At 37.6% G+C, this 14,847-nt stretch overlaps 1 protein-coding gene across 1 annotated transcript; it reads left to right on the forward strand.

Annotated features, from left to right (window-relative positions):
* The first annotated feature begins 13,424 nt into the window (after positions 1-13,424).
* LOC149263401 (putative calcium-binding protein CML25) lies at positions 13,425-14,131 on the forward strand. Its single transcript, XM_089387679.1, has one exon. It carries the CDS (start codon positions 13,500-13,502, stop codon positions 13,998-14,000), a length of 501 nt encoding a protein of 166 aa, XP_089243805.1. The 5' UTR covers positions 13,425-13,499; the 3' UTR covers positions 14,001-14,131.
* The last annotated feature ends 716 nt before the right edge of the window (positions 14,132-14,847 follow it).

Consider the following 14,847-nt stretch of genomic DNA (forward strand, 5'->3'; position numbering starts at 1 on the left):
AAATAGTGAGATGTTGTATGATGAAGATCAAAGGATGTAAAACAACTGTCATTGGATATGCTTAATGGGGAAAATGATAAATTTGTAAATGGCACTCATTAGAGACAGAGTACTGATAGATGGGCTGATTAAAGCATCATATTCCCAGTTTGTAATTAATGAAGATAAATCATTTTGAACAGTTTCACAAATGCTCTGAATAATAGAATCATCCTCCTCGTGTGAAAATGTGATAAACTATTTCTTTGTAATTGCTTACACACTACACTAGCAACGTAATTATTGAAATAAGTGAAAAGGAACGCCAGTACAAACAAGCACATGGAATCAGTCAAGATGTAGTGAACGAAGAAGAATTTGATTCACCTCATAACTCATGCATTCATTATCACTCAAGAGGATTTCAGGTGCAATGAAGGGGAATATTTGCAATATAACATTCGCGAGAAAAACCAGGCACTGACTATTAAGAGATGAATTTGATAAGCATGAGTCCTTTGGCGAAAGATAGTCTTTGAAATGATCAACTTCGCAATTCCATGACTCTATGAGAGGCACACATTCCAAACCCAAGTTTGATGCGAGTGTTTTCATGAAGATGAATAAACTGAAAAGATTCCTGAATCTAGTGAGAAGTAAAACATTGAAAATTTCAAAGATCATACCCAGAATACCAAACATTTTTCAAAAAGGAATTTTCATTGATGAAACCATGCAAAGAGAAGGATTGTGCTAAAAAAACTAGATCTGACTATTTCGGGGAGATTACCAGAGTTGTGAGATCCTGACATAACCATCAACAGAATTTGAGGTGCCTCGACTCGCTGGAAGGTCCCAAAAATTTCCAGGATTGTAAAATTGTGTTTTGAAGATTGAATGAGATCATGCATGTTTTGAGGATAGCTACTACCGCTGGTTTCAATAAATCCATTTCTCATCGGATGACATCCATCTCTATCACCGATTTCATTAGATTTTTCAACTTGAGCAACCAAATTACTCAAGTCGAAGGATTCTTTTGATCACAAATTTGAATATTAATTAATAGAGGAAACTTCATGAGCAAGTTGATTTGAAGAGCTTTCTTTGTGCAAGAGAAGAGATGATGAGGGTTGGGGTGTAGAGTAGTCAATGATTCAATTGTTTTCATTTACATCATGGATAATCTCATCGCCTTGTGTAAATTCAGCATATAACTCATTAGATGAAGAACTTAAAGAGCATGGATTATCACCATCGTAAGTAGATGCATCGCAGATGGTAGAGCACAAGGGATAGTGAAATGAAGAGGAATTTTTGATAACCACATCTTCTTTGACTGAATCAAATTCTGGATCCAAAGTAAAATCTTCATGAGAAACCAAAAGATCAGTTGATGCACCTGGGAATTCGTGATTGAATACATCAATAGAGTCATCATCATTGGGGTGATTTTTGCCGAAGTTGATGGATTGATCGAAAGAATTTATTAGATTTGATTCACTATCGATATTAGCAGATTGAGAATCATTCAAGAATGGAAGCACATTGTTTTGACATGTAATATTTTTGAAAAGAGAAGAAAGATTGAATGAAAATCTTCACCTTCTTGCTCTTATACATGTGTAATTTGATTGTGTTGTATCTGATCACAATTTGAACCAGTAATGAAAAAATCAAGAGAGCGTGAAAGACTAGCTGGTGGAGCAATTTGATCGGGTAGATCATAGTAAAAAGAATCATGGCATGTAGATGATATGGAGAATAGAAATCTAGATTAGATTGGAAGCTAGAGTTATGAATGATAACATCATGTTGCAGAATGGGGAAGTTAGTCTTCATCATGGGCTTCATGAGCCATTGTGATATTTCCTTCATTGAATTTGAGTCATGAGAAATGGAAGAAGAATGAGAAGATGGATTAGGAATTTGATTTGTAGATTGTTCAACTTTATCACCATCACACAAAGGCACCTTCATCGGAAGTGGAAAAGGGGGAGGAAAATGAAAAAAGAGGCAGTAAACTCCTCCTCTGAAATTATAGGTGTCTCATGATTCATAAGAGTTGGGAAAGTAGGGAAATTAGGGGGTTTGGGTTCATCATGTAAAGAGATAAGAACCAATATCTCAAACACTTGTTTCAAGAAATCCTTATTCATGTCTTCTTTAGAAATTTCATAACAAAGGTGAAGGAATTGATCAAAAAACTCCTCAACTGATTCATTAGGATTCATTCTTAAGAATTGATTCTTTTACAAACATCTCTGTAATTATACATATCAAAGGTTTGATGAAGCTCCCGAGGAAATGATGAAGGGAATGGATGGAAGTAGGTGGCAAGGTATGGCACCATTGATTAACATGACCTTTAAGGGTGAGGAAGAAAATCACACAAGAAAACTCTTCATTATTGATTTCGTAAGATTCACAAAATTTAAGAAAATCAGAAATGTGCTTGGTTATGGATGTTCCATCCTCACCATCAAACTTTAACTGGGACAAGTGATAGAGAGGCTCACGAGGGATTGAAATTTGATAAAGGGAAAAATTAGAGAAACACCCTGTGAGTAAGGTTTGAGCATTAGTCATTTTAGATAAGATATTCAAACCAGATTCAATAGGCTCAACTTGTCATCTAGCCCTCCTTCTAGCGCCATTATTGACGGTGCTAGAAATCTGTCAACCAAGGGGTCTCGACTCTCCCAAATGTGAAGTCGGTTTGGACATGGAAGTCCCTGACTTGCTCGGATTTTACATATGTTAATAGAAGTTATTTTCCCTATTGCGACCTATGAGCACTTGAACTTGGTATTATGTTGATTTGATGGCTAGTTTTTCATGGTTAATATTCTGGATATTCACTGGTTATAAGAATGGTTCTATGATGTGCTCTGACTATGGCTCTTATTCATGATTTGATAAGTATTTCAATGGCTGATGAATGCATGGTCTAACAAGTGTTGTTGCACCTAATTGAGAAGGAATTAGACCTTCTTAGTGATTCTTAGATCAAGTTCAGAGATTTATGATCGTAGATGCATTCATCACCTAAAAATTATATGTTTACCATATGTTTGACGAAATGTCTAATGTGTACTAGGCAGTCTAGGTAAATTTCTTGCTTCAAGTTTGAATTTTTGGCATTGTGATCATATCAATCATGATTATGGAAAGTTACAGGCAATTTTCAGCAGTGGCATGGAGGCCATCTTGAAAAAGTGACACATATCCTAGAATCGCATGCACAAAATAGGGGATATTTGGCCATAACAACAAGCAAGAAAGGTTATGAGTGTTGTTGGAGCATCATAACTGCACGGATGCAATGTTATGGGTGTAGTTTGGGAGTTTCTCTTGAGAAAATAGATCCATCTGAGATATTGATCACTTGGGTTGGCTGTGAAGAGAGTGATCAACCAGGTTGATTGTCAAGCTCTTGAGTGGTATGCAACCCTTGAGGGAGGTCAACTAGTTGTAGGTTTGTAGGCCCCATGTCCATAACTGCAACTTGAAAGTTGGGTCATGTCATTGTAGCACTCAACTCATATTTACCCTAGAGAGCTTGTACAAGCGAATAAATGTGGGAGGGTCATTTACAGTTTTTCAAAATGGTAGTGGTGAAAGTGTAAAACCAACCCCTAGAAACTATGATGACCAACTTTATCTTTGATGCCTCTATAAATCTTATACATTACACTTCACACTCATTTATAACGTAAAATATAACTACATAAGCAATATTCTCTTGATGTTGGTGTTGATGTCCAACAAAAGAATGAACATATTTGATTACATGATAGAAATATAGGGTATTTCAATATGTAATAGCTAATAACAAATGGGTTCGTGCTATAGATAAATAACATTATGTTGGAAACCAGACCAAGATTGAAATCAATGCACCAGTGTGATCAGATGATACGATATAGTTATATATCCCACTCATTGAAGATTAGCAAATATGTTATCCATGACTCGTGGGAAAGGACAAAGATGAAGTGAATATGGATCAAGAATAGACCCATTGCACAGGAAAATGTATATGAAGAGACTTGAAAAATCACATGAAAAGATACCTAGATCGCAAGTTTGAAAGCCTTTAAATATTGAAGAGTTGTGTGATTACTTCCCATAACACATAATTTTGAGTTGTTGCCATAGTCCATTCCTTCATCCATGGGCACCAAGTTACTTTATACCTCCTTTTCTCATATAAAAATAAGATAACAATTTTTAGATAACATAATGCTTTCTTTCCAAGTCTCCCTTCGGGAAGCTAGACTCCAAAAATCTATCCTTCAAGATTTTATGCAAGCCTCTCACACTCAGATCAATAATGATAAATATAATATTTTTTTCCTCCATAGCATGGTTTCTTCCCAATCCTTCCTAGCCAGGATTTTTGGTTTTCGTATTGGCTCCCATCCATCCAAATCATTGGGAATTCCCCTAGTCATTAACTCTCTAAGAACATATTGTTGGCAATACCTCCTCTAGTGTATTCAATCATGCCTTCAAAACTGGCCTTTTCTCTCTTTTAACTTTGTTGGGTGGGTGGTTCTGTTGAAGGTTGTGCTACAATCAATTCCAATCTACCAGTTATCAGGCCTAGCTACTCCTAAAAATGCATGCTCAAATATGACAAATATTTTCCAAAAAAATTATGGAATGGGGCTTAGGAAGCCAAAAAATAGGCACTCCTTTCATGGAATCGTCTTATCAAACACAAAATTATTGGGGATCTTGGTCTCAGTAACCCTTTTATCATAAATCAAGTGATGGGTATGAAACTATGGTGGCATTGGATTTATGGTGGAACAGATCTTTGGAAGATTATTTGGGGCCGGAAATACAATATTCCCTCCTCTTTGAAAGATAGACTATGAGCGTGAGGTATTCTAACAGGACCCTCAATTTGGAATTTAGCCTCTAGGAATAGAAAATTAATCCATAGTTGTACCTTCTTGGAAATTAGGGATGGGAGTAGAGCTTTATTCTAGCAATATTTGTGGCAACAATGGGAAAATCTCTTCAGTCACTAGGACCTTCCTGAGATCTTCCTTTTACCAACAGAACCCATAATTTGATAGTCAATCAGTTTTGGGAACCTCTCTCTTTGACTACATGAAGAAAATGGAAAAGGAAGCACGATTCGAACAATCCTCCAAGCTCAATTCAATGGGAATTATTTGATACAGGGCCACACTTTAGAAGGATTGCTATTTCTGATGGGCCGAATATTCTTCAATGGGGATAGAAAACCAACGGCATGTTCACCATAAAAGAAGCTTCTCAATTGGCAGCAGAGGAACCTCAGGACCAAGATAATCCTCTCTAGTGAAAATAATGGATGGGACAATTTTGGACAAAGTGACGTAGTTCTTGTCACTAGTGTGCACTACATGTATTCTCACATAGGACCAATTACAAAAGAGAGGAATCCAAGGGCCTTCCTTCTGCAGCATGTGTGCCTCTCAAAATGAAACTATTGAGCATATTTTGAACCTATTCCCCTTTGTAGCTCAGCTGTAGCATAATATTGACTCTCTTTCTGGTCATCTAGACCGAGATAATACTAGTATTCGATCCACTATTGAGACCTGGAGGTAAGGACTCTTCTCCAGTCCTGTCCTAAATATAGCTTTGTATCTCTCCCTTGGTTTTCTTCTTTGGGCAATATGGAAAGAAAGGAATAGAAGGATTTTCAAAGAACAGAAGCTCCCACATTCAGAGATTTAGAGATGAATTCTCCAAAACATTAGAGAAACTATCCTTGCAGAGAAATGGAATTATTATGATTGGAAGGTTACACTTGATGAAGTGCGGATCATTTATTTCCTAAACATGTACCCACAAATGTTGCCCCCTCATCGTGGAAGTTAAAGGTGCCTCCCCAAATCCTCCTACCAAATCTTCTGCCCTCCTGATGGTTTTCTTAAGCTCAACTTTGATGGGGAATCCAAAGGTAAGCCAGGAGCCGTGGGCTTTGGAGGTATCTTCAGAGACCCATAGTGTCATGTGGTTCAAATATATGCTTCTAATTGTGGCTTGGCTAGGAATAATGAAGCTGAATTCAATGCAGTCAAACATAGTTTGCTATTCACAAGACATGAAGGATTCAGAAATGTGGTGGTCAAAGGCAACACCACACTTGTCATCAATACTATAAAAAAGATTAATTAAGGTTCCTAATGGGAAAATATACGTAAAATTTGGAGGCCTGCTCGTTTGATTCAGGACATTAATGAGCTTATTCAAGGATTTGAATATATCATTCCCTCGCACGTTTGTTGCACCAGTAACAAAGCAGTGGACTTCGTAGTGAATTGGGGATGCCTTCATTCAGGTAAGAATATAGATGATCCATGGGTAAGTGAGACCCAGGAAGAGGGTTGGATCAACTGACTCTAATTTTGGACCAGGACTCAGCTCCTAATAAAAACCCTTGATTGAGCTGTGAGCTAGCTGGAGATCCACATGAGGATCGTCACCATGATTGATCGCTTAATCACAAGGGTTGGTGGGTGTCCTCTAGCACGCTCTCACACGCTCCTCCTCCTTAATGGCATGAAGGGTCATAGATCGTGACAGATCCATGACGTGAAGTTTGGAAGGCTATTAAAATTCCAAGTGGTGGTAAAGGAGGATTACATGCAAACATTTGTCTGACAATCTAACTCGTGTTACAGGTATCTTAGGATGCCTCAGACAATTGTTTTTGGGTTCGTCGTGCTAGAAATGCAAGGAGGAAACTTTGTAGTGATCTTTATTTTCACGGGGATGGCACAAATGGTCTGGTATATTCTTATTCTTATCCTATTCATTGGGTTTGGGGCTACAATTAGTGATTCACCTTGCGTTTGGAGGGGAAATGGAACAATGGTGAGTTGGAAAGTTTTTGTCATTACAAGCTCTAGCTTTCTCAACTATGTTATGTCGATCTCCATAACTTTTGGCAATTTTCTACCTCGTATGGGCATGATTCATGGTTTCTGGGTCATACTTATTATGTTTACTCTGCATGCTAAAAGTGAGCCATACCATTCCGAGTTTAAAGTGCCTTGGAAAACCCTAAGGAGGGAAAGGGTTCAAGCATTTAGATGGGGCCAAGTCTATTGACTCTGGTCTCTGGAGTGCAAAGGGGTCATTGCTCTCATTCAGAAGGTGCCTCACACTCCGGGAGGGTTCTTGATGTTCTCTAAGTATTGGCTCAGGTGGTGGATTTATGGTGTGGTGTAGTGTCGTCTAGTGCTACCTCTATCCTTTTGTCCTCCTATTAAGTTTAAGTTTGATTTTCGATTTGTTTTCTGTATTGTTGTTACTCTAGGTCCTCCTAAGTCACTTCTCCCTCTGGACTTTGCACAGTGGGTTGGGTATCGAGTGTGGTTAGGTGAGAGAAAGTCAAGAAGGGTGGTCCAACTCTGTTCATCATGGTGAAGACTCCTCCTGGAGGTGGTGCCTCTGAGCGCAAAGGTCGTGGTCACAAGAATCAGGGTCGAAATGGCAAGGAAAATGGCTTGACATCCAGTAGACCTCGACGCCAATGTGGAAGGAAAAGGAATATTGAGATTTTACAAAACACCGTTGAGGCCTATTATATAGGGACCCCAGCCAAGGTAAAGAATCTAATTTCGACCTGAGAGGTTGAATTAAATTTGAAAGTCTAGATTGAGCCACTAGCAGAGGATTGGAGCAATTTGATTCCCGATCCTATCTTATGAAATGTATTTTTGCTACAGCAATGGCTTCTTCTTTCAATATAACTGCAAATAAGGATCCTCGCTTGGGTCTCATAGACATTCATAAAGAGCTCCAGTTAATTCAACTCCATATGCAGCACTAGAATGCTCACGTTGGCCGCATTGAGCACCACATTCCATGCTTGCCTCAATCTAAACTGCCTGGCTCAAGTGTAAAAGATCACACTCCGGGGGAATCATGACATGACTAGCTGATGGAAGGTAATGTCTGATAATTTTTGTCTAATCTTTTGATGTATATGTCGGGTAGAATTTATGTTTATAGTTTAATGTTTAGTAGATGGTTTACAGACTAGAAGTCCTATAAGGCTTGGATAGACAAACTCATACTATTTATGTTTTGGATGAATTATAATGTGGTTCGGTGGCCAACAAACCTGGTTTCCCTTTGGGCAGGTTGAGGCCACTTAACGTTTCTTATGTGTGTAACCGACCTGATTATTGAAATGAATGAATGGAAAGGTACTCCCAAGCTTACAAAAAGAAAATGACCACATCCAAGAACATGTCTCCTACTCCCATTTAATCATTTAACCCTTTTATTATGCCATATCTTAACTAATTCATGCTAAGACTTAATTATTTTTCCTTTGTAAGTTTTACAGTATGTTTTCATATGTGCAAATATTTGAAGTTATATGAGATATCTCTAAGTGGATAAATTGAGCATCAATTTCCCTATCTTCTAGTAATGTTACACACAAAGATTTATGATAGAATTTGTTTTCTTTTAGGATACCTATATATGAATGGTTATATTATTGTCCATATTTCATACGATTAATTTTTTTCTTTGTTTTAGAACCACTTGAATATCATTCCTAGGTGTTTTCTGTAGTAATAGATCTCAAAGTATTTAGTGAATGCTATAAATCTTGTTATATCCTTTCCTCTTCTCTTCTACAAAAATAATTAGTGTTTTATGTAGTAATATATCTAAAAGTATTTAATGAATGCTATAAAGATTGTTATACCCTTTCCTCTTCTCTTTTACAACCATATTTAACCTTATTATTCATCTTCCTTAGTTGGAAGCTAGCATGTTGATTATATATATGAAAGGTATCATCCACGAGAACTGAAATGAATAAAAACCATTCTTTTAAAAACATTACTAGTTCTTGGCATAGTTTTCTAAGCAAAAACTATCTCAAGCAAATAACATGACGAATGCATTTCATGTTTGGAATGGTTTCTAGGTACAAGCAAGTAGATATCAAATCTTAGATTTCTCATTGTATACTAAGAGAGATATTTGTAAAGAAAATGTCAAATATCTAAGGCTTGATAGCGTATTTGATTAAAGACAAGGAGAATGCTCTGAATATCACTAGTGTCAATGAAAAAGAGTTATGTACAACAATTACCATTTCACTACCATTTATTTGAAAGTATTCATAGGGAAAGGAATTCCTTCTTGTTTATGAACTTGCATGAAGAAAGTATAATGAAGAGGATTCGAGAAATTGGGCATTCACTTGGATTTGGAGAAATGAAAGTAGGCAATAAAAGGAAGGAAAAGGACAAGCAAAGGAAAGCGAAGGAAATCAAGGAGAAGGTTCAATAAACAACTTTAAGACAAGGATTTCGCAGGTAACAAGTTGCATGCATGATTTCCTTACTGAGGTGTGAATGAATGGTACATGCATTTGTTTATTTGGTTCATTTGTTGTCATTGGCATGGTTTTTTCCTGGTTTGATAGTGGTTCCATCTTTTCCTTGCAATTTCCTAGATAGCCATGGTGTGTTGGGATTCATCCTTGGTCGAGCTCTCTATTTCCAGAAGGTTTTGGAACTAGGTGATCTTGTGTGAGAAAAATTTCCAAGGGTTGTGGATGGAGGTGTTTTTCTCTAGGAAGTCATCGAGAGGTGGGTGGAGACAAGAAAATTCCCCAATGTGTGGTGAAGGAGTTCTGAGGCATCCAAGCTTGGTTTAATTTTATGATCTTCGGACCAGTTTAGGCGACATCACGGTAGCTTGAGGGTCGAGGTGGTAGGAGAGACCTGGATATTCTCTCTGCATCTGAATGGCGTCCACCATCTGTGTGTACCAGCTCCTGAAGGTCGTTTCATTGATTTCCTTGATGTTGGGATCCCCCGATGCCCTCCATGGTTCATTCTTAAGAGATTGATTCTTTTACAAACATCTCGGTAATTATACATATCAAAGGCTTGATGAAGCTCCCCGAGTAAATGATGAAGGGAATGGATGGAAGTAGGCGGCAAGGTATGGCACCATTGATTAACACGACCTTCGAGGGTGAGGAAGAAAATCACACAAGAAAACTCTTCGTCATTGATTTCGTAAGATTCACAAAATTTAATAAAATCAGAAATGTGCTTAGTTATGGATGTTCCATCCTCACCATCAAAATTTAACTGGGACAAGTGATAGAGAGGCTCATGAGGGATTGAAAATTGATAAAGGGAAAAATTAGAGAAACACCCCGGGAGTAAGGTTTGAGCATGAGTCATTATAGATAAGATATTCAAACCAGATTCAACAGGCTCAGCTTGTCATCTAGCCCTCCTTCTAGCGCCATTATTGACGGTGCTAGAAATCTATCAACCAAGGGATCTCGACTCTCCCAAATGTGAAATCGGCTTGGACGTGGAAGTCCCTGACTTGCTCGGATTTTAGATATGTTAATATAAGTTATTTTCCCTATTGCGACCTATGAGAACTCGTACTTGTTATTATGTTGATTTGATTGCTAGTTTGTCATGGTCAATATTCTTGTTATTTGTTGGTTATAAGAATGGTTCTATGATGTGCTCTGACTATGGCTCTTATTCATGATTTGATAAGTATTTGAATGGCTGATGAATGCATGGGCTAACAAGTGTTGTTGCACCTAATTGAGAAGGAATTAGACCTTCTTAGCGATTCTTAGATGAAGTTCAGAGATTTATGATCATATATGCACTCATGACCTATAACTTATATGTTTACCATATGTTTGACGAAATGTCTAATGTGTACTAGGCAATCTAGTTAGATTTCTTGCTTCAAGTTTGAATTTTTGCCATTTTGATCATCTCATTCACAATTATGGAAAGTTACAGGCAATTTTCAGCACTGGCATGGAGGCCATCATAAAAAAGTCACACATATCCTAGAACACCACATACACAGAACAGGGGATCTTTGGCCATAACAACACGCAAGAAAGCTTATGAGTGTTGTTGGAGCTTCATAACTGCACATATGCAATGTTATGGGTGTAGTTTGGGAGTTTCTCTTGAGAAAATAGATCCATCTAAGAGATTGATCACCTAGGTTGGCTGTCAAGGGATTGATCACCCGGGTTAATTGTCAAGCTCATGAGTGGTCTGCAACCCCTAAGGGAGGTCAATTAGTTGAGGGTTTTTAGGCCCCACTTCCATAACTGGAACTTGAAAGTTGGGTCATGTCATTGTAGCACTCAACTCATATTTACCCTAGAGAGCTTGTACAAGCGAGTAAATGTGGGAAGGTCATTTACAGTTTTCTAGAATGGTAGTGGTGAAAGTGTTAAACCAACCCCTAGAAACTATGAAAACCAACTTTCTCTTTAATACCTCTATAAATCTGATACATTACACTTCACGCCCATTTATAACGTAAAATATAACTACATAAGCAGTATTCTCTTGATGTTGGTGTTGATGTCCAACAAAAGAATGAACATATTTGATTACATGATAGAAATATAGGGTATTTCAATATGTAATAGCTAATAACAAATCGGTTCGTGCTATAGGTAAATAACATTACGTTGGAAACCACACCAAGATTGAAATCAAATCACCACTGTGATGAGATGATAAGATATATAGTTATATATCCCACTCATCGAAGATTAGAAAATATGTTATCCACAACTCTTGGGAAAGGATAAAGATGAAGTGAATATGGATCAAGAATAGCCCCATTGCACGGGAAAATGTATATGAAGAGCCTTGAAAAATCACATGAAAAGATACCTAGATCACAAGTTTGAAAGCCTTTAAATATTGAAGACTTGTGTGATTACTTCCTATAAGGCATAATTTTGAGTTGTTCAAAGAAAATATTATTGATGGGGAGGACATAGAAAGGTTAAATAAGTTAAATTTCCAACATAAAATCAATAATGGTATATTTTTATAAACTGTCATGAAAGAGTAAAGAAATAACTTATCATCTTCAAGAAGTTTGTGAATAGATTCATCTTGAAATGCATATCTTTCACCTCTCTCAAATTTGACCACATCCAAGAACATGTATGATACTCCCATCTAATCATTTAACCCTTTTCTTGTGCCATATCTTAAAGAATTCATGGTGAGACCCAAACATGGATGTGGTGGTAGGGGAATCATCATCGCCATAGTCCATTCCATTGATTCCTTCATCCATGGGCAGCAAGTTACTTTATTCCTCCTTTTGTCTATAGGAAAAGAAGATTTAAGTGGGGTAAGGTTACCATCATGAGAGGGGTAATTCTATTATTGTTGCATATGTCATTAGCCCTAAGGGGTAATTCTATTATTGTGGCATATGTCATTACCGCTAACTACTAATTTTTCTGGTAACTTTGTATTTTTTTTATTATGGGTGGTTCACTACATTTCCGCTATGGTTAGGAAGTCAACACGTATAAATTGAGCATTACAAATATATGGTTAAGTCAACACGTATAAATTGAGCATTACAAATATTGTTATGTACATGAGAACCTAATAGATAGCACAACAATGTATTTATGACAATTTACACATTATTGTTTCCATGATTACAAAACCTTCTCATTTGAATAGCAAAAGCTTCTTTTAAATTATGTTATTAAAGATAAGCTTTAGTAACACGATCAAAAAAGAAAAAATACATATGATAATCTTCAAAATCTAATAAAATAATACTTTAATTAAGCATAAACTAAATTGAAATGAACTAAAAACTCAAATTAATTAGATTCCAAAAATGCTTCTTTCAAAATTAAATTAAATTAAATAATCATATTCCATTGGATATGTCATTGATTCTGATATCATTGGTTGATAATAAATATTCTAATAAGTTGCAAATATTTAAAATATATATGCCAAAAGGATCCAAGCTGCTATCAAACATTTTTTTTTCCAATTGTTCACCACACAAGATGGAGTATCTCATAAAGTATCGACGTTGATATCTAGTGGTAATAAATAAATATTCGGGATTCGGGTCCATGCAACCTCGATCGCTGTCTGCTGTATCTTCCATCCATCCTTACTAGGAAGGAGAGGGAGTTGAAGATGAGATCGAGGAATGGAATTTTGAGTGCTGGTCGCAAGGCGGGACCGGGAGAACGCACGGGAGGGTTCGGTTTGTTGGTTACTCATGCAGGCTCGCTTTTCTTGGTTTTATTGCAATTCGCTTCAAATCCAACATACATTTCTACTGTTCTGTTTGCCGCACACAATCATCTTGGCACATCAAACATACATTTCTACTCTTCGCATCTTGGCACATCAAACATACATTTCTACTGTTCGCCACCCAGCATCTTGTCACATCAATCAAACATTTCTACTGTTCGCCACCCAGCATCTTGGCACATCAATAATTGCGTAAAGCATCCCAGAAATTGGTGCGCTGTCATCCTCAAGTGGCAGAGATTCGGAAAAGAGCCCTATATAACGATGCCCTTGGCTTCCACTCCTCCACACCACCTCTAGCGCCATCTCCATCTCCTTCTCGAGTCGTAGTATTATCCTGTTTGCCTCCCTTCACCATCACCTAGTTCAGCTGCGAGAATGGCTTCAGCCGTGAGCAGCCGCCGCCAGCTTGAGGACGTGTTCCGCAAGTTCGACACCAACGGCGACGGCAAAATATCCAAGTCGGAACTGAGTGCCCTGATTTCGGAGGCGGAGATTGAAGGGGTGATGAAGGAGGTGGACTCCAACAAAGACGGATTCATCAACTTCGACGAGTTGGTGGAGGCCAACTCCAAGAACCTCAACGCCGCCAGTCTCATGCGAAATTCCGCTTCCGCTGTGCAATGTGCCGCCCTGCCCGGCCGCTTGGAGCTGGAGGACGTGTTCCGCAAGTTCGACACCAACGGCGACGGCAAAATATCGAAATCGGAACTGAGCGCCATCCTCAAGTGCAGCTCTAGTGAGGTGGAGATTGATGGTGTGATGAAGGACGTGGACTCCAACAAAGACGGCTTCATCAGCTTCGACGAGTTCGTGGCCGCCAACAGCAACGGCCTCAACGCCGCCCGTCTCATGCTAGGCCTCGCTTCAGCTAATTGATGCCCACGCCGCCCCATAATAAATAAATAAATAAATACTCCCCTACCTCAGCTCTCAGCGCTTAATCTATCATTATATGACGGCTGAATGCATGTACTTTCAGTTTTAAATATATGCACATATATTTAAAATAACTACAGAGTCTGTTACTCTTTTTACTTGGTTGTTGTTTTCAGCATTCTTTTACGTTTTTAGAATTTTTTTACTTTTGATCACTTAAGTTGTTGTTTTTATCATTTTTTCCACTTATTTATATTATTTTCTGTCCATCTTATTATTTTTAGAGTGAAAAAAATTTAAGAACTAGCTCACAAGGCCATTTTTAAGGATGGGTTCCAATTTGGAGAAGTCCAGTCTAAAACCTTTTGCATTGAGATATTAGACAAAGTTTTATCGGATCCAGAAAATATTAATTATTCCAAACTCCTTGAAGCTAGTATAAAATCCAAGGCCTTTCCAACAATGTAAGAAATACTTGAAATGGATTCCATCTATAGATATTATGCCAGTGAAAAATTGACTTTCCACCTATTTTGAGAGGACACCACATCAACCTCTTTACTAATGGAAAAAGGGCTAGCCATATGGAGAATAGAAATAATACTCTATAAGGGTCCAAGTGGTAGCTATATTTGAGAGTTGGAGTCAAACATAAACCCTATTTTGCTACCGAGTTGTGTTATAACTGGGCTAGAATGAGAAAAAAATGGATTTGTTTCTAGTTGATTATATTTTATTCTATAATAGAGAAAAGTAACCAAGATTACATAGAAAAAGAGAAGAAAGGATGGAATTAGGTATAATATCTTAGCTACTTAAGGAAATTAGGTAATACAGTTTTCTTTTT

This window comes from Pinus tabuliformis, chromosome 6 (assembly GCF_031772625.1).
Source record: "Pinus tabuliformis cultivar Carrire ecotype Pingquan chromosome 6, CPIR1, whole genome shotgun sequence".
Classification (NCBI taxonomy): Eukaryota; Viridiplantae; Streptophyta; class Pinopsida; order Pinales; family Pinaceae; genus Pinus; species Pinus tabuliformis.